General features: G+C 62.5%; 1 protein-coding gene across 5 annotated transcripts; it reads right to left on the bottom strand.

The window, feature by feature from the left end:
* Positions 1–557: 557 nt before the first annotated feature.
* Positions 558–23,460, bottom strand: GRIN1 (glutamate ionotropic receptor NMDA type subunit 1). Of its 5 annotated transcripts, XM_026489792.3 has the most exons (21): positions 23,203–23,460; positions 20,552–20,686; positions 17,896–18,072; positions 15,689–15,751; positions 14,830–14,930; positions 10,746–10,867; positions 10,497–10,671; positions 8,783–8,927; positions 8,602–8,685; positions 6,691–6,832; positions 6,474–6,601; positions 6,081–6,245; positions 5,887–6,005; positions 5,657–5,769; positions 5,435–5,583; positions 5,176–5,333; positions 4,812–4,973; positions 4,526–4,635; positions 4,273–4,418; positions 2,932–3,042; positions 558–626 (listed from the first exon to the last, which is right to left on the bottom strand). In XM_026489792.3, the coding sequence occupies exons 1-21, from the start codon at positions 23,458–23,460 to the stop codon at positions 558–560; spliced, it is 2,832 nt and encodes a 943-aa protein (XP_026345577.1). The 5 variants fall into 5 exon arrangements, with proteins under 5 accessions (XP_026345577.1, XP_026345578.1, XP_026345575.1 ...); XM_026489793.3 differs by lacking the exon at positions 2,932–3,042; XM_026489856.3 differs by lacking the exons at positions 558–626; positions 15,689–15,751 and adding an exon at positions 878–994.
* Between the last annotated feature and the right edge of the window lie 310 nt (positions 23,461–23,770).

Genomic DNA, 23,770 nt, shown 5'->3' with positions numbered 1-23,770 from the left:
GCAGCGGAGAACCCAGGGAGCTCCTGGGAGGCAGCTGCCAGCTGAGGGTCAGAGTCTGCCCTTGGGGAGGGGCAGGGCCAGCTGGGTGGATGGGGGTCAAGCCAAGAAGGGACAAGGGTAAGAAAAGGAGAGGGGTGGAGCCGAGGCTGCCAAGAGCAGGCGCTGGAGGAGGGGGTGACCCAGCCAGTTGGGGCCTCACACCCCCACTGTGGCTCTGGTAGTGGAAGGGGAAGGATGGGGCTTCAGTCTCTGCTCCAAGCCCCTCCGGGGCCAGGTTAGCCCCTCTCCCCCACTGCTTAGAGACCCCAGGGCCCTGCCTCTGCCGGAGTGCCCTGCGGCCCTGCCCAGCCAGCTCAGCTCTGGCCTGTCCTCAGCCGCTCTGGTCCGAGCCTCGGTCCAGCAGGGGCTGCCCGCCAGGCAGCAGGGTGGACAGACAGACGGGAGGCCCAGGGTGGGCAGTCTTGGGCGGGTGGGCTTCCCTCAGGCCTTCCCGAGCAGCAGGACCCATCAGTGTCCTTGGCCGGGCTAACTGGGCAGGTGGGCGCCTCCGGGGGGCCTCACACCACGGTGCTGACCGAGGGATCTGAGAGGTTGAGCGTGCCCGTGATATCAGTGGGATGGTACTGCTGCAAAATAGAAATACACAGACAAGGCAGCCCGTTAGCCCCCATGCTCGGGGGCACGCGCAGGGCCGGGACGGGTGGACCGGCCAGCCGGCCGACCGGCGGGCGGGCGGGCGCGGCCTGGGGGAGGCTGGGGGGCGCTCCTCCCCCTGACCCCGTCGTGCTCCGGGACTCTGCGTGGGCCGGGCCGCTGTCCCGTCCATCTGTCTGTCTGTCTGCGGGGGAGGGGGGCAGAGGAGGGCGGGCAGGGCGTCTCAGCTCTCCCTATGACGGGCACACATCTGCAGCTGGCCCTCCTCCCTCTCAATAGCGCGTCGCGGCAGCACTGTGTCTTTTTGGTTTTGCAAAGCGCCGCGTCCACCCCCGGTGCTCTATAAATAAGAACCAACAATCAATACCCGCTGGCCCCGCTGGCCGCCAGGGACCCCAGCCCTGAGCGCCCAGTGCTGCCCTGGCCCAGACCGGCCACAGGACAGGGGCAGAGGATCTTAGCAGCCGGATCAACCCCACCCCTCCCAACAGAGCCCCCCACCCAGGCCTCCCTCCAAGCAGGCGCCCAGCCCGAAACAGGATGGGAACTGGGCTGCCCTCCCCCGCCCAGCCCCCCCCCCCCAGCTGGCAGTACCCCCAGTCATCCCTACAGGGCGGGGCCCGCCCCAGATGCCACACGGTGTCAGGACTGGCCTGGGAAATGGTCCCTGGTGCCCACAGAGGCTCGGGCAAAGAGTCTGTTGGGATTGTGTCCCCAGAAAGGCATCTCAAAGGTCTCTGAGTTGCGCCTGGACCAGCTAAGGGGCATGCGGGTTTTCTTTGGGTAGGAGTATGGGGGGGTCATGACACCCTCACAAAGCAGCCTAACACCTGTGTAACTTTGGTGCTCCTCCCTAAAAGTGCTGTCTACGAGGATACCCTCTCCCCAGGCCTGCCCCACCACCTCTCCTCTCTGGTCTTGGATCTCTTCCTGAACCCCTTGGCAGGGCCCCTGGCTCAGGCTCTGCCCACTTTCTCAGGCCTGTGAAGCCCCAGGCCGTGCTCCCAGCTCCCAGCCCCTCACTCTTCACCTACCCTCCCAGTGCCAAGCCCCTCCTGGGAAGCAGAGCAGCCAGGCCACATGGGCCCCTCTTGGGGCACCCTGATGGCCTGATGGCTTCACCCTGGTCTCAGATCATTATGTGCCAAGCCCTGTCTGTGTCCTGGAGATCTGGCCCCTTTCCAGTGTGCTGTGTGTGTGGGGGGGGGGGTTGCAAATCCCATTTCCACCTTGGAGCATAAGCCCCCACAAGATGGAGGCCAAGCCGGCCCCTGGACTGCAGGGAGGCCAAGGGCAATGCTAACTCTGGGCCACCCCCTCCCCACCTTGGACCGGGGCACCCCTAGCAAGGCTGGGTCCGTTTTAAGGGCTTTTATTCCAAATGTGCACATTGGTGCGGTGACAAGCTGCCAAAGGTCGGAGGCCTGCTCTGACGCCCTATGGGGAGGGGCTAGAGGGTCAGGAGCTGAGGCGCTGGTCTCCTCCCGGGAGGCCTCTCCTTCCTGGGCCTCTGCCTGGGAGCCTCAGTGACTCCGGCTCTGCAGGCCACAGCTCAGCCTGGGGTGGGCTCCACCCGCTCTGGTGCCCCCCCATCCCCGCCTGACGGTCCCCTGTGGCTGGGGACCTGTTCCAGTTCCAGGCCCCAGCCGTCCACCCAGACGGAGCCAGGCCCGGCCCCCAGCCCCGGCCCACACAGAGACCACATGAAGGGGATGCAACAGGCATGGCTCTGGTGAGACACGTGAGACAGGTGTCTGGGTGGCAGGGCTGGCGGCCAGACAGATGGGCGGATGGGACATCACAGCCACCCCTCCACGGATGTCGCAAGTGGGGAGAGAGGGCAGTGGGCTCCTCTGGGAGAGGCTGGAGAAACGGATGTAACAGAGGTGGCGTGGCCTCCCGACAGGTGAGGAGTCCAGGACAGATTGGCTCTGGGCTCCCAGGGGCCCCGGGCTCAGAGGCTGACTGGCTGACCAACGACATGACACAGCTTCAAGATGGCGCATGGCGTCATGGCATGGGGGGCAGACCAACGCAGAGACACATGGGGAAAGAGGACCCCGTGAGGGCCAGTGGGAGAAAGGACCAAGAAAGGTCTAGAGAGAGTGAAGACCTCATGTGCTGGGCAAATAGAGATGAAGGCAGAAGAGCCACAGCGGTCAGAGGTGGGGTGAATGGGATGGTGAGGGAGAGGGCACGCCTGATGCACGGGACACAGACACGGGGGCGGGGCGAGATAAGAGTCGGAGACGTGGGACTGGGCGTTCTTCCCCTTACCGTGTCTTTGGAGGACCTACGTCTCTTGAAGCTGGAAGCCAAGGTGGAGGTGATAGCCCTAAATGTGGCTTTCTTTTTAGGGTCGGGCTCTGCTCTACCACTCTTTCTATCCTAAAATGAATATGTATAAGTGATTAGACAGCTAAGGGTGGCGGCCACACCTGCCCTCGCCTGCTCCTCGGGGCTGCTGCCCAGCCTGGCTGGCCACTCGGGCCCTCGCTCCTGCCTGCCTCCCTGTGCTGGACAGACGGACCAGCAGCCAACGTACGCAGGCGGCCTCTGCTCCTGCCCGGTCATGGGCCTGACCTTGCTTGTGCTGGGCTGGGCTGGGCTTGGGGCGGGGGGTGGGGGGTCCGGTCTGGCTCTCTTCCTGGGAGGTCGACCCAGCTCCCTGGCTCCTGGGTGGCCCTGGATTACAGGTCTCCCAAGGAGGAGAGTCCCCCAGGCACTGGAGGAGTCGGCCCTGGGCCCTGCCAGCCGTTCTGTCCCGAGGGGGACGCCAAGATTCAGGAAGGGGCTGAGGGGCCAAAGGCAGGCGGCAAGATGAACTGGAGAGATAGATGGATGGCGGCGGCTTCCAGACCCTGGCCTGGGGTCTGGTGGCCAGGACGGCCCTGTGCCAGCCAGTGAGACAGTGACCAGGTCCCAAGAGCAAGAGTAGGCAGATGAGAGGAGTGGGGGCTCCAGCAACCCGTCCCCCCATGGCCCTCCCTCTCTGAACATCAACTTTATCCCCAGACACGGGCTCTGGGAGGTGCCCAGAGAAAGAGAAGAGATGAAGGAAGCCAGAACTGGGCCGTGGGCCATGAGCCCACAGGCCTGCACAGGCCCCACTGTCTGCCCTACCCCCTTGGGCAGCCTGTCTCCTGCTGGCAGCAAGTTCCCACAGACACGGCCTGGGGTGCCAGGCAGGGCCAGCTGGCCCGACTCAGGCTGGAGTTATGGAGCACAGGACACAGCAGGGCAGCAGGGAAGGGGGTCCCTGGCGGGTGCCAAGGAGAGGCATGGGGCGGCGAGGGCAGAATATGTCTTGGACTCACGTGCTACACCCAGGTGGGTCCCTGTCTTACCCTGCCTCAGTTTGCCTTCCTATGGAATGGGCGCCGGCGGGCGACTCTGGAGACAGAGGGGCCAGGCGGAGGCTTGGAGCCAGGCTTTGCAGGGGGCAGCCACCTGCAGGTGGTCCCCCAGCAACGCGGCCCCTGGTCGTGGCTCCTAGCTCCAGTCCTGCCCACATGGGCTCCTGGGAGCCTGAGCCAGTGCTTCGGCCTGTGGGAATGGAGGAGGGCCGGGGCCAGGCCGGGCCATGGGCACCAGGCCTCGGAGGGTGGCCTGCCCTACCTGCAGGTTCTTTCTCCACACGTTCACTGCCGCAAAGGCTAGCTGCATCTGCTTCCGGCGAGCATCCTTGTGTCGCTTGTAGGCGATCTCAATGAAAATCAGGAAGATCCCAGCCACGATGCCCCCAGCCACCAGCATGAAGACCCCTGTGGGGCAGGACCCAGCATCTCAGCTGTTGGCTGGCCAGTGTACAGGTCCCTTGGAGAACCCCACCAGCATCAGCACGGGCGTCGAGGGAAACGGGGAGACCTACCTGCCATGTTCTCAAAGGTGAGGGTAGCAGGGGCGTTGCTGCGAGAGTCACACTCCTGGTACCGCACCCAGGTCTTGTCCAGATCCTCCATGAAACCGTTCTCATGGGACCTGGGAGGGACCATCTCGGAGTGGGAGGGGGACCGGGGCATGGGGCCTGGACCCTGGTGCAGGAGGCAGGGCCTGTGTGCCTAGGCGGTAGGGTCTGGCTCTGGGGAGGGGTCCGCCTCCGGTGGACGCCTCTTGGAGAAGGGCGAAGGGCAGTAGGCGCGGGTGAGGCAACTCACTTGAGGATGGACAGGGAGACGTTCTGCTTCCAGGGGCTGTCCTTGCGCATGCCAATGCCAAAGCCGGAGCGGAAGAACAGCTCGCCGGTGGTCACCAGGTCGCACTTCTGCGAGGCCTCGAACTCCAGCACCGCCGAGTCCCAGATGAAGGCATGAAGCTTGCTGTGGGCAGGGGCAGGGGTCACAGGCGCCCTGCACAATCAGGCTGCCCTCACCTCTGCACCTTGCACTCCTTCGCCCTGCCCACCTGGAAACCTCACCTCTATCTCCATCCTCTGGTTCCCATCCAGCCCGGACACCCTCACTCTTCCTGTCGGGTGGATGCCCCTCCCCTGCCCCCCCCACTTGTCCCGCCCCCCCTCACTTGTCCCGCACGGCCTGGATGGCCTCCGCGGCGCTCTCGTAGTTGTGCTTCTCCATGTGCCGGTACATGGTGCTCAGCTCCACCTGCCGCCGGAAGTAGATGTCCACCGAGCTCTGCTTCACCGTGGCGTAGATGAACTTGTCGGAGGGATTCCTCAGCTGCGGGGGCAGAGCGCAGGGCTCGCGGCTGCTCCCGGAGCCCACCCGAGGCAGAGCGCCGCTGACCTCACGCCCCCCGCTCCCAGCCGGCCAGGCCTCACCCGTGGGTCGTTGATGCCCGTGATGCGCTCCTCCGGCCGGTCCAGCACCAGGAAGGCCGCCAGGTTGGCGGTGTAGGAGGCCACGATGATCATGGCGAAGCCGGCCCACACCATGCCCAGGATGCGCGCCGAGAAGCTCCGGGGGGCGCCTGCGAGCAGAGGACTGTCAGCTCCCGGCAGGCGGGAAGGGGCAGAGTGGGATGCGGCCCGGGCGCGGCTCACCTTCCCCGATACCCGAGTTGAGCAGGACGCCCCAGGAGAACCACATGGCCGAAGACAGGGTCAGCGCGTCTTCCTCCTCCTCTTCACTGTTCACCTTGAACCGGCCGAAGGGGCTGCGGGGCGCAGAGCGCGGGCGGGAGAGGACGGGAGGGGCAGCCCTGCCCCGCCCCCGCGCCCGGCTCCGCCCCGCCCCCGCAGACGGAGGTGTCCGGCCCCCGGGCCGCGCTCACCTGAAACGGTCCAACAGGTACAGCATCACGGCCACCACATGCACCGACAACCCCACCAGCAGCCACAGCGTGCTCTGGAAGGGCTGCATGAACGAGTCCAGCGTGCTACGGGGGATCTCCTGCAGGTGGACAGGCTGTCAGCGCCGTCCGGGCTCACCTAGGAACCCACTCCAGCGCCGCCGGGCCCTGCGCACCTTCTTGACCAGAATGGTCAGGCCCTGGTACTTGAAGGGCTTGGAGAACTCGATGTACTGCGCACGCTCGTTGTTGATGGTCAGCGGCGCCACGATCATGTCCGCCTGCCCGCTGAGCAGCTCGCCCATCATCCCATTCCACTCCTTCTTATTGCTGTTGTTCACCTGCGTGGCGACACAGCCGGTGGGCGCGCGAACGCCGTCAGCCCCACTGCGGCGACCCGGACCGGCCCCTGCCCTAGCTCAGCTCTTGGGTCCACCCACTCCAGGCCCCGCCCCAATCCGTAGGCCCCGCCCCCGGGCCCGCAGGCCCCGCCCACCCCAGGCCCGGTCCCTCGCCAGACTGCATCCACCGGGACCCGTCCCTCGTGGCACCCAGCAATCCACGCGTACCCGCTCCTGAGTGCCGAACTTGCCGTCAGCCACCAGGTGCACCTCGTAGGTGAAGTTCATGGTCCGCGCCAGCTTGATGAGCAGATCGATGCAGAAGCCATAGCAGCACTGAGGCACCGTGTGGCGAGCTAGGGGGGAGAGCAGGGGCCGTCGCCGCCGAGCTCCCGGGCCCTCCGCCCCGCCTCGCCCCGCTCCTGCGCCCCAGCCCCGCGCTCACGGCTGCCCGGCGACGTGTCGTTGGGCCCGGTGCAGATCACTTTCTTGACGGGGTCCCCATTGACGGTGAACTCCTCCTTGCATGTGCCATCGCTCAGCGTGGGCTTGACGTACACGAAAGGCTCCTGGTGGATCGTCACAATCTGGGGGGGTGGGGAGAAGACCCAGCCTGGACCACCCACCCTAAGCTCCCAGACTCCCCTGGAGGCCCTCCAAATCCCTGACGTCCCCCCACCTCCAGCCACTGCCCTCTGCTTAGCTCCACATCTTCCCTGGCCATCGTCAGCAACACCTGCCTGTTGTCCCTGGGAGGGTCCCCAGACTACTCAGGGCCTTCTGAAACACTGTCCCTTCCTCTTGGCCACTTGTCTTTGGGGTATTGCTTTATGCCTCACTCCCTCCATCAGAGCCTGCTGGAATGTCCAGTCTGCCCAGCACCGTCTCTGATTTCTCAGGGATGAAAAACTCCCTGTCCCAGCCCAGAGCATGCACCCTGCCCTCCACTGCCCACCATGAGGACAGGGGCGTGTCTGGCATCCACTCCAAGTCTGCACAGGACCTGGGACACACAAGGATCACCCTTATCTGGTCACCTGGCCTCTCCTGGCCCTCAGTCTCCTCAGCAGTGAGCATTTGACCACCTAGCTTTGCTCCCCTCCTCTTTCCTCTTTCTGGTCGCTGTCCTCTCTCCCGTAGCCTGCCTCTCAACCCAGGGCCCCCTCGAGGCTTGTGCTGGTGTTCTCTCTTCTCCCTGTCTTTCGCAGGCACAGAGCCTGGGGGTGGGGAGGGCAGATAGGGACACGGGGGGCTGACCCAAATGCAACACACTGACGAGGGCCCCGAGGAGGCGCTGTTGGAGCTGGGCACGCAGAGTAGGCAGGGGTCGGTTTGACAGGGACCCTCTGCTGGCATGCTGGGGAGGGCGGGTCTCCAGGGGCGGGCCGACCAGAGTCTCAGCTGCAAGGGCAGCATTTTGACTTTTCCCCAGGGAGACTGGGAGCACCTGAAGGAGCTTATTGCTTTTTAAACTTTCATCATGTTTTTCTTTTTTTAAAAAAAAGTTTTTATCTTATACAAGCAATATGTTTGTGCCTTTAAAAAATCAATGAGCCAAACAAAACAAAACAAACAAACAAACAAAAAAACGTTGTGCAAAGCCATCTGCATCTGGAGGCCTGAATGGGACCATCTGGTCATCAGTGTTTGGGCTCTTACTTTCAGACTTTTCAATTCAAGGTATCAAACTGCTTTGGAAAAGCCCACCCTGCCCGTCGTGAAGGATGATGACCGTGAAGGAGGGATGAGCCCAAAGGAGCAAGGAAGGGAAATTTCGAGGGGAAAGGCCAGCAAAGGAGGGGCTCCCAGAGGCCCAGGGAGAGAGCCAAGGAGAGAACAGCCTGCTATGGGGAATGCCCAGCGGTGGGGGAGGGGGCCAAAAGGACGGTTTGACTCGGTCATGTCAGGAGGCTGTGAGACTGGGGGTGGGGGTGGCTAGGACTACCCAGAAGGGTGATGAGGGGTGTGGAAATGGCATCTCAAGAACCAGGACTCAGGACGGAGAGTGCTGAGGCTGAGGTCCACAGAATAACCACCTCGTGGTCCCTCCGTCCCCTATCAGCTCATCCCAGGAGAGTCCTGTCCCACACGGCTTCCCTAGGCTTAAGTGGAGTTGCATCAGGAGAGGCACTGGAGAGAGCCCATGGGATGGGGGGCCGGCAGCTTCCTCTCATCCCTCCACCTGCTCGCCCTGCTTCCTCTGTGGTGCCAGGTGCAGGCTAGAGCAGCCAGGTGATGGTCATTCCCCACTTCCTTCAGTCACTTTCATTGACCTCCCTGTCCCCTCCTCTGGGCCTGAGGAGCTGGATGGAGCGTCTGGGGTGTGGATGCTGACACAGGGTGGCGGGGTCCCCACCTTCAGCCTGGTGGACATCTGGTACCCTCGGGGCTTCTCTGTCTCTCCACCCGGCCAGATGATCTTCCTGTCGTTGGGGATGACCTGGGGGTGGGAGTATGAGATGGAGGGTGGCCACGCAGGGGTCTTGGCCCCAGGACCCTAAGGCCCCAGCCCCCACCCCCTCATGACCCCCACCTACATGGGTGCCATTGTAGATGCCCACTTGCACCAGCTTCCGGTTCTGTAGGTTCATGATGCTGTAGTTAGCGAACTTCCGATCCCCATCCTCATTGAATTCCACGCGGCCTGTCACGCCGTCTGCATATTTGGAAGACATCAGCACTCTGCAGAGGGGAGTGTGGGCAGACTTATCAGAGACACTCTCTCTCCCTGGCCTTCTGAGCCCGAGCGCCTTCTTCTGCCTCAGTCCCAAGAAAGAAAGATCAGCAGACGTCAGACCCTCATGCTGGGCATCTGGTGATGGTGTCCCGGCCTGCCAGCACCAGACGGATAACACAGCTATGGTAGCCCGGCAGGTCCCGAGCACCAGACCCATCCGGAGCTTTCTGTGGGTTGGGACATTCCCTCCCAGCTGTCATCCTTGCTTAACAAGTGAGGAGGAGTAAGCCCAGGCAGGATGCACCAGCCTGTTCACCAGCAAGTGGGGGAGGTAGGGCTGAGGTCCTGTCTTGCTGTGTGTGCACACTCATGTGTATGTGTGTCCATGGGGCCATACATGTGAGCACACGTGATCTTTGTGTGGATGCACCCCTCTACATGTACTTGTGGCACGTGTGTGTGTGTGTGCCACATGCCTCTCTGAGTCTGTGCACATATGCTGCATAGACCTGCAGCTGTGTTCGTACTCCTGTTGTGGGCACCATAACCATGTTCTGCACACGCTACTCAGTGTTCACTATGTAGTGGGGGTGGGGGGCCTGGTGATGGGCTGAGTGGCATAGTGTCCAGGGTGCTGTGAGTTAACTCCTGCCCCTTTGTGGCCACCCACTGGGGCATCTGGCCAACCCTGGCTCTCTACGGGCTTGGGTTCCATCCTTTTGGGGGCTTCTTTGTCTGATCTGCTGGGTTCCCTGTCCCCATCTGCAGCAGGAGCCTCCTCCCAAAGGTTGTCAACTACCCTGTGTAGCTGGAGTGGGTCTCAGGGTTGGCTGCAGTGTTAAAAGGTGGGGTCAGGAGCAGTGGAGGCAGCCACGACTTCACTGGCATTTGAAGCATTAATGTCAGTGTTGGCAATGAGATGGGTGATTAGCACAGTGGAGATGGAGGTGGTGGTGGTGGGAGAGAGATGGGGGAACGAGGAGGAAAGTCGCGGAGATGACTGCGTCTGTAGGATGTCAGCAGCAGGCTGCCCTGGACCACCTGCTGAAGAGGACTACTCCCATCTCCAGCGAGGCACCACCCACCTCTAGAAGACAGCCTCGCCCACCTCTAGAAGGGTGCCCCACCCATTCTAGAAGAGACACCCCCCCTCCACCCCTAGAAGACAGCCCCGCCCACCTCTGGAGGCTAGTCCCCGCCCACCCCTAGAAGACAGCCCCGCCCACCTCTGGAGGATAGTCCCCGCCCACCTCTAGAAGGGAGCCCGCCCACCTCTGGAGGATAGTTCCCTCCCATCTCTGGATAGTCCCCCCCCCCCCACCTCTGGACGATAGTTCCCTCCCATCTCTGGATGGTCCCCGCCCACCTCTGGATGGTCCCCGCCCACCTCTGGAGGCTAGTCCCCGCCCATCTCTGGATAGTTCCCCCCCCCCTCCTCTGGACGATAGTTCCCGCCCATCTCTGGATAGTCCCCCCCCCCACCTCTGGACGATAGTTCCCTCCCACCTCTGGATGGTCCCCGCCCACCCCTGGAGTCTAGTCCCCGCCCACTCCTAGAAGAGAACCCCGCCCACCTCTTGAAGAGCGGCCCTGTCTTCCAGATGTTGGTGTTGCCCACGCAGCCCCGGGGCGGGTCGGTGATGTTCTCTTTCTCCAGGAGCTCGTGCACCGCCTGGGCCACCACGCCCACCGCGTCGCTGATGTGGGCTGACTCATTCTTGCCGTTGATGAGCTGCAGTCCGATGATGCCTGGGGCGAGTGTGGTGGCTTAGGGTCCGTGGGGAGCCCCTGCCCCCCGGCACCCGCAGGCGCCCAGCACTCACCGTCCGGGGCGTAGCGCAGAGCGTTCCCTGAGATCTCGCGCTCCCCCACCAGCCACACGTACCCGGAGCCCGTCATGTTCAGCATCGCGGCTGCGCGGTACACGGTGGCGGCATCGTCCTCGCTGTGGGGCAGAGGGGGCTGACGGGCCAGGACGCGAGCCTTTCCCCGCCGGACCACGGCTGCTCCCAGTCCCAGTTCGCAGGTCCTCCTCTGGAGTCTGGGCCTGCTGCCCTTTGTCCCCCAGCCCTGCCCTCCCCTGGAAAGAGGCCTGGGGACACTGCAGAGGTGACAGGCCCAGCAACACCGCTGCCTCCAGCCCTTTCTGGGTCCAGTGATGGTGCAGAGGGACCAGTACCAGCCTGCATCGCCAGCCCACACGTGGGCCGGGAGGACCCTCCCCCTCTCCCTGCTACAGAGGTGAGGGGAGGGTGTGGAGGGTAGGGATGGGGTAATGGGGCCCAGACCCCCAGAGCTTCCAGCCTCTCCTGCTGGCCTCCTGCCTTGGCGAGTAGGGTCAGGGGTCATTGTCGATTGCTCACTTGCTCACCAGGTGCCAGGCACTGCTCTGAGCGCTTTACACAGACTCCCGCATTTAATTATCATGGTATCCCTATGCCGCAGACATCAGTACTATCCCTGTGGCAGGAGGGGAAACCAAGGCACCCAAAGCACACAAGTAATGGTGACTGGCAGTCTTGGGTCTGTGTGTGGACAGTCACCGCAGAGCCCGTGCTCCTGCCACCCTCCTGGACAAGCCGTACCACTCTGGTTCTCCACATGCACACATGCAAGATGAGGGGGCGGGGACGCTCCAGGTCGGTCAGATGTTGGTGGGACCCAGTGCCTGGGAACTGCCCTCCGCATTGCAGAGGAAGCCGCTGGACAGAGACCAGAGCCGAGAGCCGCTGCTCCCGCTCCTCAGGCTGTCCAGCAGCTGTGCGTGTCCTGCCGCCCAGGGATGGGGTGGTGGCAGGACACAGTGCAGGGCCTTGCCTTGGAGCCGCATGTGATCCTGAGCTCTCGGGGTGTCCTTACAGGGGAGCCCCTGTGCACCTGGTCCCCTAGGGCTCTCCTCGTCAGGACAAGGATCCTGGGCCTGGTGGGGCTATGGGGGCCACTGGGGGTCCTCCCCCTGCTCCCACCTTCCCTTCTCTGCCAGCCTGGACCTGGCCCCCGATGGGCCTAGACCACAGCTGGCATTTTGCTAATGCAGGGTACAGAGGGGCTGGACAGACTGTCGGAGTGTTGGGTTATTTTCACAATGACTGAGTCTGGAAACTGAGGTGACTCTAGACTCCCTAAGGGGTCTGCCCCCACTTTTCTCAAGGATTAGCCAATGAGGAAATGTAGGCCTTCAGTGTTTGCACTACACGACATGCTCCTGTCAGATGTGAGCCACACACAGAGAGGGGCCCCGTGCTGGGCAGCACCACACCCGCGACCAAAGGAGAGCCTCCAGCCAGGATTGCCCGGCAAAGCCGGTGCGGTGCCTGGAGGGGCCCAGGCTGCCCACGGGAGCTGGCAGAGAAGCCCGTCTGAGTGACAAGATTCAGGTCCGGGACGTTTGGCTGAGGGGGCAGGGTGCACGCCTGTGCTTGTCTGCACGAATTGTGATGACTAGTAAAAAGTTGTCGGCAAAATCCTGATCAACCCGTCAAACTGTTTTAGGGAAGTAATCGGTTCCAGAAAAGGCAATTCCGGAAGATGAAAATGAAGTTTGAGAAACGACCTCCCTGCCCTCTGAACATTGCTCAAAAACTAAGATTGGTTTCAGGAGGCTCCGCACAAAATGCTCCCAAGGGCCCTCGCGAAGGAGGAGCCCGCGTGTGAGGCAGAAGTGCCGGGTGTGTGCCGTTCCCTGGCCTCCCTGGCTCCTGGGGACCTGGACGAGCTGGGCGGCTGGTGGCCCTGTCGTGAAACTCGGGCGTCTCTGTGCCCAGGAGCCCAGGTGTGAGGGGAGGGGTCCCTTCCAGTCCTAACGGTCCCGGGAGGGGCCTCGTGTGGATGCGAGAGGTCTCTGGGGGCCGCGGGGTTGGTAGGGCTGCTCTGCCTTTGTTGCAGTGCGTGTGCACGCGTGGGGTGGGTGCATGCATGCGGTGTGTGCGTGCACGACTACATGTGTGCCCTGCGCGTGTTGGTTGGAGCACATGTATGTGCGGTGTGTGTGCACGTGTGTATAGGCGTGCATAGTCCGTATAGAAGCGTGTGTGGTGTATGTGGGGTCCCGCCTGCACGTGCATGTGTAATGTGTGTGTGCACTGTGTGTGGGTGTGGGTGTGCACACGCGTGTGCATAGGGTGTGTGTCTATAGAACATGTGTGTATGTGTACGTGTGCGTGTGGTGTGAATATGCTGTGTGCCTGTGGGCAAGTGCACACCGGTTTGTCTGGCTGTGCACACGTGTGTGTGGTGTGCATGGGCGTGCTGCGTGTGCTGCCCACGTGTGCATGGTGTGTGCAGCTGTCAGATGCGACCACATCGCCTGCCCTGAGCTGACCTTCTCCTGAGACGCACCTGCGAAACCTGTCTTTGAGCCGGGGGGCGGGCGACACAGGCCAAGCCCCTCCCGGCCCGTGCTCGGGGGGCTTCAGGGTGTGGTGTGGGACCTCACTGAGCACAGGATAAACGGTGGAGACCCCTCTGCCGGGACCTGGGTGTGGTGGCTTCTGTGGATGGCTTCTGGCCTGTGTCCTGCGGCCACTCTGGTGACAAGGTGAGGGCTGAGCGGTTCTAGTTTGCTGTGACCTCATCCTTTGTAAAAGTGCCCAACAGTTGAACATCTATGTTTTGGCATAATGAGTTCCTTGGGTTGCTCTGTGCTGGTTGAAGGGGCCTTCCGGTTGTTAGCTGACTGTCCGTTTGTCCATCTGTCTGTCTACTTGTCCACCCACCCACCCACCCATTCTTTGATCCTACCACATCAACTGAGCCTCTCTCAAGCCCCATGATGAATGAGGGGGAGTATAAACAAATTGGGAAATCAAACGGGAGGATCTGGTGGGGCTTTCCCCGAGGGGCTCGGTCTGGGAGGGATGGGGCAGCCCCCTGACCTTGCCTGGTTCTGTCCTTAAACCTTTCTCCTGGAGCCCTCCCCACAGCACCCAGGGTTGGATGGTCGGTGTGAACCCAGTTAGCCACCTAAGACAGAGGCAGAGGGGCATTAGCTCCCGGCTGCTGCGGGAAGCGCAGGGCTCCCCACCTCCCCGCCCAAGGAGCCTTGATTAGCCCCACCCTCCCCAGCACCAGGAGGTGGGGCACCTGGCTCTGTGTCAGGGGTTTGTTGACTGAATGTCCAAATGGACCCCTGCCCTGCAACTCAGAGTACGGCTTCCTCTCTGTGGTCTGCCGGCCAGCAGCATTTGGGGAGCACTCCTCTGGGCAGGGTGACCCCTGTTGTCTTTCTCCACTCCGCTGGAGCCCAGCGGTGCTTCTAGGAAAGGGCAGACTGGGGTGTGTCCATGTAGGCCCTCCTGGCTGTGCCATGGGGCGGGGCTCTTCGTTTTCCTAGTCCAGTGCCCTGGATTTTCCCTTCCCAGGGGGGACGTAGCCACTTGCAGATAGTCTGTGCGCAGCCGTGTGCTGGCGGTCTCATTTCCGAGGTCAAGGTGGAGGTGCTGGCTGGCAGCAACCTGGTTTCCACAGGTCCCTAACTAGTTCCCTTCTCCTCCTGCCCACTCCAACTGCTCCAATACTTCTGTCCTAGGACTCTGGCTCGCTCCCTGCTGTGGCCTTCTCCCCTGGTACCCACATGTCCCTTCCCTGGGCTTCTTCCCTGAGCCCGGCTCCCAGAGTCCTGGTTCACATCTATCCCCTTGGGCCATGTTTGCCTTCCTGAGGGCAGGGACTTCTCCATCTCCCATGTCAGAGCAAGCAGCAACAGGTGACTGGAAGGAGAAAGGATGGACAGGTAGAGGACGTTGCATGGGCCAAGTCTCCGGGTACACGTGGCGGGGGTGGGAGGGGTGGGGGGGGTCTCCTCGGCAATGGCATTTTGGAAGCTGAAACTCAGTGTCAGCCCCACAGAGCCCCTGGCCCAGGTGCAGGCCTGGGTGAGGTCAGGGGAGGGGCCCAGCCCAGACTCACCTGGCAGAGAGGATGATGACCCGGGCCTCCAGCTCCCGTGCCTCCATCAGCAGGGCTGTCACATTCTTGGTCCCCGGGTCGAACTGCAGCACCTTCTCAGCCTGCGGTGTGAGCGAGAGTGTCAGCACATGGCTGGGGCATGGGCTGGAGCGCCTCAGGGGCGAGAGTCGGGCTGCAGCTGCTAGGAGCCCAGAGGCAGCTTAGCTAGGGCCACCGTGGCCTGCACCTGCCACCTGCACTGTGCACCTGCCTGCCTGGCTCCTGCCTGGCCTGGCCTGGCCTCGCTTGCTGTCCTTTCTTCAGCCTGCTCGCTCTCCTGCGCTCGCTCCATCTCTCTCCTGTCCTCACTTTTGCACTGAGCATGCAAGCTGAAGTGGGCCGAGACTCAGAAGGATGCGTGCAGCGGACAGGAAACAGAAAAGAGTTTTGGAATGCAACCGGGAGCAGAGATAGGGCCGACTTTTCCAAAACCACGGGAGATCCTCTCAGGCCTGACCCTGCAGGCCCCTGCAGGAGCGGCTGGACCGACAGGGGCAGGCGGGCAGCTGGGTGGGCGGGCTCCCTCCTGGGTTCCTCGAGGAAACCCTGGGGGTCCCAGAGATTCGCATGCACTTCCCGGAGAGCAGCTCCTCCTGCGGCCGGCCGTGCCTGCTTCTCGGTGCAGGCCAAGGCTGAGGCCACGGTGGGCGGCCCGCTCCTGCCCTCTCCTGCCTGCGGCTGCCTGCCTCCTGACCTCACTCTCCTCAAGGCTCAGGCCTGCAGCTCAGCACAGCTGGGCCGACAGCAGCCCTAGTGGCCGAGGCGCTGGAGGCCAGGGCTCCCTAGTCGGTGGGTGGCGTGCACGTCCATGCATATATACCTTGGGTCCGCGCTTGTTGTCATAGGACAGTTGGTCGAGGTTTTCATAGTTCCTTTTTTTACTCTGATGAATAATGTGCACAGAGAAAATATGCAGACACAGAAGAAGATTATAAACGGTTGAAAATGACGGCGCGAAAGCAACCACACCACCTCCTCGGCACGTCTGCAGACGGGCACGTACCTGGAGCTCGCAAACACCGAGGCCCGCGCGGGGCTGGGGGCCAGGGCAGTGCAGGGGACGAGGGGGCACGGGGGCCACTGGGGCTCCCGGCCACGGAGCTGTGCTCTTGGAAAAGGTCACGCTTGGGAGAAAGGGCGGCCCTGTCTGTGTCCATACCAAACGTGTCCCTTTAGGGTCCCACCTGCCTCCCCCGCCCCTGCCATGCACCTGCTATGTGGTCCCAGCGGTGCCCGCCCCACCCCAGGCAGTCCTGAAAGGGGGGTGAGTAGCCCCTCCCTCATGCCCTGTCCCCTCTGTCCCTCCCCTCCTGGCATCCTCCCCTCTGTCTTCCCTAGAGGCCCTGGCGCCTGTTCTCACTGACGGGTGTATGCACACCCGTCCGCCCACGTGTGCACTGGACAGAGAACCTGACAGGATCGTGCGCGTGTGCACACACGTGTGCCCACAGGGGTGGTGTGCGTCTGCAGGCATCTGTGTGAAAGTGTTCGTCTACACAAGCTTTTTGGTGGGGAAATGAAGGCCAGTGCCATCCGCGCACTTGTGTGTGTGTGTTGGTGGGGTGAGTGTGTCCATGGGCTACAGGCCTGTGTGCGTGTCCAGGTACAGTCTCAGGCTGTGGTGGGAGATGTGAAGTGTGAGGGGATTGTCTTGGGAATGACCACATGTCCCTGTGAGCAGGGGTGCACGTGGGTGGGTGTGCGGGGACATGGCCGGTAAGTGTGTGTGTGTGCGGCCACTGGTGGGCACGCCAGGAGGTGACCAGCCTGCCAGGCACTGGTGGAAGCTGTCTTGGGAGGAGTGGGGCCCACGGCGCTGGTAGTCAGCCCTCCCTCTCACACTCAGCCGGTCTCCCACAGCAGGACCCCCCAGGACCCTCTGAATCTGCCTTCTGGCTTCACCCACGCCAGCCGGTGCCCTCTACTCCCTTCAGGGGACTATGAGGAGCCTGGGGTTGACACTAAGTTGGTTGAAGCCAGCTCTGACTTCACAGACAAAACATGCTCCCCGCCACCCCCTTGGTCTGGCCTCCCAGGGCCCGCCCCAGCCTAGGCCTTCCTCCCTCTCTGCGCGGCTTGGCCTCCATCCTAACTCAGGGGCCATGGCACAGGTGTTGAGTGCTCGGTGCTCTGGGCTGGGTGAAGGCGGGACCCTGGGCCTCCTCAAGCTGGCAGTGGGGGCAGGCAAGGAAGGGGATGGGGGTCACCTGGACCCCCAGAAATTGCCACTCTGCTCTCTCTGCAGCCCCACAGAGTGGGGGCCAGGGTGGGGCTGTTGGTCACTGTGCCTAGAGCCAGGAGGGTAACTGGTCTCTTGGAGGACTTCAGAGCCCAGCCCCCTGGTAGGAGTGAGGAGGGGACAGCCTCGGGCCCAGGGCTCAGTGCGGGGAGGGGGAGGCCTGAAGGGGGCAGAGCCCAGGAAGATGGGGGGGGGGGCAGATGTCCGTGGATGAGCTTTGGTGAGGACAATGGGCAGCTGAGAGGGGGAGGGCGGCAGGGGAGGCGAGGTCGTGGAATCCAGGGAGGGAGGGTTCCGGGTCCTCTGGGGGAGGGGCACGACGCACGGTCCTGTGGCACTGGGTCCGATGGGGAGCGGGGAGGGGGCGGGGCCGCGCCGGGCCGGGCTGGGGCCTGCACCTGCTGGGGCTGGGGGCCTGCAGGGGGCCAGGGGGCGGAACTGCACGGGTCTGGGTGGGGCGCGGGGGCCGGGGGCGGGCCTTGCAGCCCCGTGAGGAGGAGGGCGCTGCGGTGGGCGGGGCGGGGTGTTTGCGGAGCTCCAGGTGGTCCTGCCCTCGCCCCGCAGGGACTGACACGAAGGAGAGATTTCGACTAATGGCAAAGCGAGTGAAATGAGCCGAGAACAGGCTGGGGCGGGCGCTCGCCAGACGTAGTGGTGCTGACCATGCACGATGGAAAGAAAGGGTGTGCACACACGGGCCACAGACACAGCGGCGGGCAGCGCGCCGGCTCCGGCTCCGGCTCCTCGGCTCCTGCTCCGGCTCCCCCCGCCCGCGGCCCGGGCCTCACCTTGGACTCGCGCTCCTCCAGCAGCGTCTCCAGGCGCTTCTGCGCGGCCCTGCCCTCATGGTCGTCGCTGACCAAGAGGATGACGTGGTTCCAGCTGTAGGCGCGCATCATCTCGAACCACACACTGGACTGGTGCGAGTAGGGCGGCACCGTGCGAAGGAAGCTCAGGTGTATGCTCTGCGGGAACACGGGAGGGCTGAGGGGCTCGCCGGCGGCCCGCGGCCAGCGGGGGCATGGGGGCGCTTCGCCCAGGCTGCCCTCCACACCCCGGGGACCCTGCTTCCGCCCAGCTCTGCCCTCGCACCACTGGGCGACACCTGCCAGAGCCAGGAGCCCCACTCCCCCTGCCGTCTCCCACTGCTGGCTTCTCCCCCCGCCCCAGGCCATCCAAACGGAGAAACAGAAGCTGGGGGTCTGCCCAGCAGCACCCTGACCGGCATTAATTAGGTCTCTGGAACCGTCCCTGAGATGAGCTCCCCTACTCCCTGGCTGCCAGCCCCTGCGGCAGCCTCTCAAAGATCCCTACTGGGGCTTCACTGGACTCCTTCCCAAATTCACAGAACCGTCGTGTGTGCCGAAAGTCTTTATTTGGGGCTAAATACTTCTTGTCTTCAAGTCTAGAGGTGATTGCTTGCTGACCCCGCCTTACTTCTGTGTGTGCCTATAACTGCCAGGATGGGGCATGACAGGACAGGAGTGCGTGGCGGGCTCTGCCCTCCTCGGCCTCGCTCCTCCACGTCTACCCGGAACACTAGCCCCATGCTGATCTTGTGGTCCTCAGAGATGTGCACACCATTTTCCCACCTGCTCCCTCTTTGTGGCCTGGGGGGCAGCGCCTTGGAACCAGAGTGCAAGAATGCCCTTTTGCCTCTGGCCCTCATCCGCTTGCCAACACAGCTGCAAGGGGGTTGTATTTGGGGTCTCGGACTGGCTCTGACCCCGGGCCTTCCGGGTCCGTGTGTTGGGCACAGATTGGCAGTGGATTGGGACAATGAGTGGGGCCAGGGCAGAGTTGTGAGGTTCGGTCATTAGGTTTGACCTCACGCTGGACCAGGGAGTTGGGCCACAATCTGAAGCCAGGCCGGGGTTCTGCCCTGGGAAGAGGGTGCCTCCTCCCAGCCGCTTTTCTGGGTAGAGCACAGCTCCTCCCTTCTGTGCAGGAGGGGACTGGTGCCAGAGAGCTAAGGAGGTTGGAGGGCACAGGAAAGGATCCCCCACTTCTCTGAAGTTGAGGTCTAAGTGCATCTGAACAGTCTGTGTGTCTCAGCTACACACGGGGGCTCCCAGAGCCTCAGGAAAGGGCTGCTGCTCCAGCCTCCAACTGGCTTCCTCCCTTGGGAGCCTCCTGGAGACACTTTGGCTCTGGCTTCCCTTTCCCCTCACCTCTGACTCCCCAGACCCCTCTGGCCCTGGCCGGGATGATCTCCGTGCCTTAGGCAGCTTTATCTAGAACTGTGGGCTCCTGGCAAGATGCACTTGGAGAGGATGGGGGACTGGGAAGCCCCCAGCACACGGCCTCTCCTCTGGCCCCTTCTGATCTGTCTACAGGTAGCCCAAGGTCTGGAGGAACATGTGGGGCCGGCTGGGAGGCCCTCCCAGCCTCCTGGTGGTTCTTGGCATCCCCTGCTGACGAGTCCTCCCAGAATCATGGGCAGATGCTGTGGGAGAGCTGTGTGACCTAGAATGAGGTCCCCACGTCTATGGGATACCAACTCGGTGACCTCTTGGCTCTTCCAGCGGCTGCTCCAGGATTGGATGGCTCCAGGCAGACCCCCATTCCCCACCCAGGGACCACAAAGGTGCTATATGCTGCTGAGTAGTGGTGCTTGCAGCCCCAGGGCCTGCACACCCCAGACTAGCCTGTCCTGCCATGAGCTGCCTCCTCTGTTACCCTGCACACAAGCGGACATCTTTTACACCTGTGCCCTGCAGCTGGAAGGACTGGGACCCACAACCTCATGGCTGCCTGGTGCACCCCTTCCAGGCTTTTCCTCCTCTGGCAGAGACTCCTCCAGCTCTCCAAAATCCACCTGTCTGTCCCTTCTCTCAGCCCGCGGGGACCTCTGCTGCTTCCGAGAGCTTGTTATTCGTGCCTGTCACCTGCCAGAATGAGTGTATGTGTGTGTGTCGGCATGAGTATAAGTGCATGAGTGTGCCTGTGAGTGTGTGTGTGATGCAGCATGAGTGTGTGGGACGGTGAACACGTTAGCGTATGTATGAGTGTAAGAGTGTGTGTGGTGTGAGTGTGCACGTGTGAGAGCATGGTTAAGCGCCCCTGAGTGTTCACGGGAACGTGTTTGTGTGTGCACGTGAACTTGGTGTGAATGTACGGGTTTGTTTGTATCTGTGAGTCTGTGTGAGTCTGAGTTTGCGTGCTAGGAGAATGTGTATCGGTGTGTATGTGTGTGCGTGTCAGTCTGTGTGTGTGTGAGGCTCTGTGTGTGGGTTCGAGTGTGTGAACATGCATGAATGCATGAGCTCATGTCTCACCCTGCTGCTCCTTGAGCCCAGAGCCCACTGTCTGAGCACCTCAGTGCCTCCGCCCTCCTCCCTCTCCCCAAGGCAGCTGCCAGTGGCCCTGGGCTGCAGAACTCAGCCGCTGGGTCTGAACACAGGAACAGAGCCAGCTGGGTCCCCATTGAGTGGTCAGGCTTACCTTGTCTGAGTAGATGGACATACGGGTGGTCAGCCCCAGGACGGGGATGCGGTAGAAGCCGGCTGTGTAGGAGACGGGGGTGGGAGTGAAGTGGTCGTTGGGGGTAGGTGGGTGGCTAACTAGGATGGCGTAGACCTGTGGACACAGGGGACAAGGTCAGCACAAGTCGGGGGTGAGGGTGGGATGGGGACTGCCCTGGAGCTGGCTGCCCAGAAGCAGCAGAGGCTGAACTCAGCAGGCCAGGGGTGGGGAGATCCAGGGGCACCATTTGTGCACACATGCAGCCCAAGGGGTACACACCCCCAGGCAAGGGGACAAGACCCTAGAACCACCCTCAGACTATAAAACAATTGAAGGGGTGAGTCAGAGGCAGAGCAAGACTCCAGGGGGCCGACAGGACACACAGGGAGGTGACGGACCCCTCCCCTGCACTTCCCCTGCCTGGGGCCTCCCTTCCCCCCTCGCACTGGAGGGACGCTCCTGGGGTGGGTATGAAGACCCTGAAAGGGAGGGCAAGGACTGTTCTGTGATGTCCCAGGAGGTACACATCACCCCCAGCACAGGCTGGTGAGAGTCGTTGGTCCTGCATCATGCTGACAAGCACACCACGCCACCCACTGTCTCTCCTCCTGGGTGCAGAGGCCAGTGTTCCAGAAACTGAGAGCTGATCTGGAATGTCTGCGTCTAATACTGCAGATGGAGCTCTATCGGCAGGGGCCAGGCGAGGAGCCCCTGGAGCCTCAGCCCTTTGCAGGTGTCTTCCAGGGGCCTGCTGAGCTCAGCCTAGTTTGAACAAGACCCAGTCCTGACTTTGAGCACTGACCACACCCTCAAGGAAGGGAAGGGAGGTGGGGGGGGGTGCAGCCTACCTTCCTGCCCAGACCACAGCCCCTGCAGGCAGGTCTGAAGCCAGTGGCTCAGTCCTCCAAGGCAGGGAAAAGGTGGTGGCAGGGAGCAGATGGCTGGGCATTTCCCTGCCACTCTCACATTAGAAGGACCTGTGTCTGTTCCAACTCCGCCTTCCACTCTCTGAGCCACAGGGCCCACCTCCTCCTGCACGTGGCGGGGGGGGCATGCTCCGGCCTCACACTGTGGGGGCGATGGCTGCCATGCTGGCACAGCCCTTGCCCATAGGGTGTGCTCAGTTAGTGGCAGCTGCTGCCGTCACCTTTGGTCCTGGCACTGGCTGCTGTCTGGGGGAACAATGCTCACAGACAGCATAACTGTGAGTTGGAGGAGGGGTCCCCAAAAAGGGCCCTACCGGACTCTCTAACTCCACTTCTTCACGTCTCTCCCTCATCCCAGATGGGACATGTGACCTCAGCTGCTGGCCACAGAGGCTTCACCCAGTCCTGTCTCTAGTGCTTGGGGCTGGGAGCGTGCAGGTGGCTCATGAGGTGGGAAGGGGGGATTTCTGGGCAAAGCACAGCCCCAGCCTCTGCAGTTGGAGCTGTTTGGACCGGCTCTTGCCCCCCGCCCCCGGCCCTCACCTCCAGTCTGCACCCAAAAGTGTTCAGTCTGTGTCTGCACGAGTGACCATGCAGGTGTTCACGAGAACGTGCTGGAATATGCATGTGTATAAATGTATGCCCCCACGTGTCCATATGTGTGGGTGCATGTGTGTGCATGATGGAGCCCATGTGTGTGAGCACATGCGTTTGCATGTGCACCTGGGTGTGCCAAGCTCTGCGTGTCCGTGGGTGTGCATGTGTGTTGGGCAGATGTGTGTGTGAGCGTGTAACACCAATGTGCATGAGTGTGTGCTAACGTAAGTCTAGGCATCTCTACACAAACACAGATGTGAATGTGTGCTTGCGTGAGTGTGCCTGTCCACTGATGTCCACAGATGTGGTGTCTGTCAGGTGAGCAGAGATGAGCATCATTTGGCCTGGTGTCGGCCCTGACTCTTACATAAAGCGCTGCATTGCAGTGATCCCGTGGGTTCATTGGAATTCAGCAAGCAGCACTGAACAGGGGCGGACAGCTCTGACAGGCAAAATCCTAGGAGTCCTGTCCTCCCCCGCGGCTCTGGTCGTCAGCGGCTCCCACGCTGGGCCCTGACACCTCCCACACGCACAGTCCCTGCTCCTACCCTCCAGAAAACCCTGCTTCAACACCTGGGCCATTTCCCATCTCAGACAAACCCATGGATGGGGGAAGGGGAGGGAGGAAGGGAAGGAGGTCTAGAAGCAGAGACAAAGATGGCCCCAGGCCCCATCCTGTTTAAAGACCTGCGCATAGTGTGGGCTTGTGGCTGGAACAGCACCTCTACGCATAAGCCCAGGATACCCACCCCTCACTGACACAGTGATGAAGCAAACCACGAAATGCTTGCCATGCGTCTGCACACATCGGTCAGGACCTAGAACCCTGGAACCTCGAGACGACTGACCAGAGTGGCCGGTGACCATTGTGGGGGAGAGAGATGTGGCGAGATGGGGAACTGGTGTTTGGCTGCTAGTGAGACCAGCCCTTTCCAGAATGAGCCAGCTTGCTTAGGGGTCCTCTCTTAAGAGAGCTAGGAAAGGGTGGGATGAAACTGGGACAGTAGGAGGGATGGAGGGTGGAGGAGGGAGGATGGCGGGGAGGCGGTGGGGGAAGGGCAAGAGCTGCGAAGCAAGAGCCGTGGTGGTGGGGGGGGGGGTGGGCACCTGGCTGGAAATGAGGTCCTCGCACACCGACAGGGCCATCTGGATGGCGTTGGGCTTGTGGGTGACGGAGGTGGCATTGAGTTGGATCTTCCAGGAGCCATGCCGCTTGTTGGCCTGGTTCACGGCCTCACGGAACATCTGCTCGTGCTTCCGCGTGCTCAGCACAGCTCCGATGTTGACGATCTTGGGGTCGCAGGCGGCGCGGGCAAAGGAGCAGGAGAAAAGCAGGGCGAGTGTCAGCAGGCGCATGGTGCTCATGGGCTCCGGGCAGAGCCCTAGCTCTGGGCAGCGCGAATACGGGGCCCTCGGCGCATCCCCAGCGGGGTGTCCCGGCCGTCCTGCGTGCGCCCGATCCCGCGGGCTGGGGGCGCCACGTCTTCCCCCGGAGCCGTGGTCCCCGGACGTCTGAGGGAGGGAAGAAGGCACCCGAGCCCTCGGCCGACGGGCGCTGCGCTGGGCACGCGTGGGTCCCACGCTCGGCTGGAGCGGCTGGCGCTGTCCGCGGTGCTGAAGCGGGTCCCGGCGCTGCTCCAGGCGCCCGGCGCCGAGAGGACGCCGCAGTCGCGGC

Source organism: Ursus arctos, unplaced genomic scaffold (assembly GCF_023065955.2).
Source record: "Ursus arctos isolate Adak ecotype North America unplaced genomic scaffold, UrsArc2.0 scaffold_18, whole genome shotgun sequence".
Taxonomy (NCBI): Eukaryota; Metazoa; Chordata; class Mammalia; order Carnivora; family Ursidae; genus Ursus; species Ursus arctos.
Note: the sequence above shows the minus strand (reverse complement) of the source record. Positions and strands in the feature narration are given on the sequence as shown.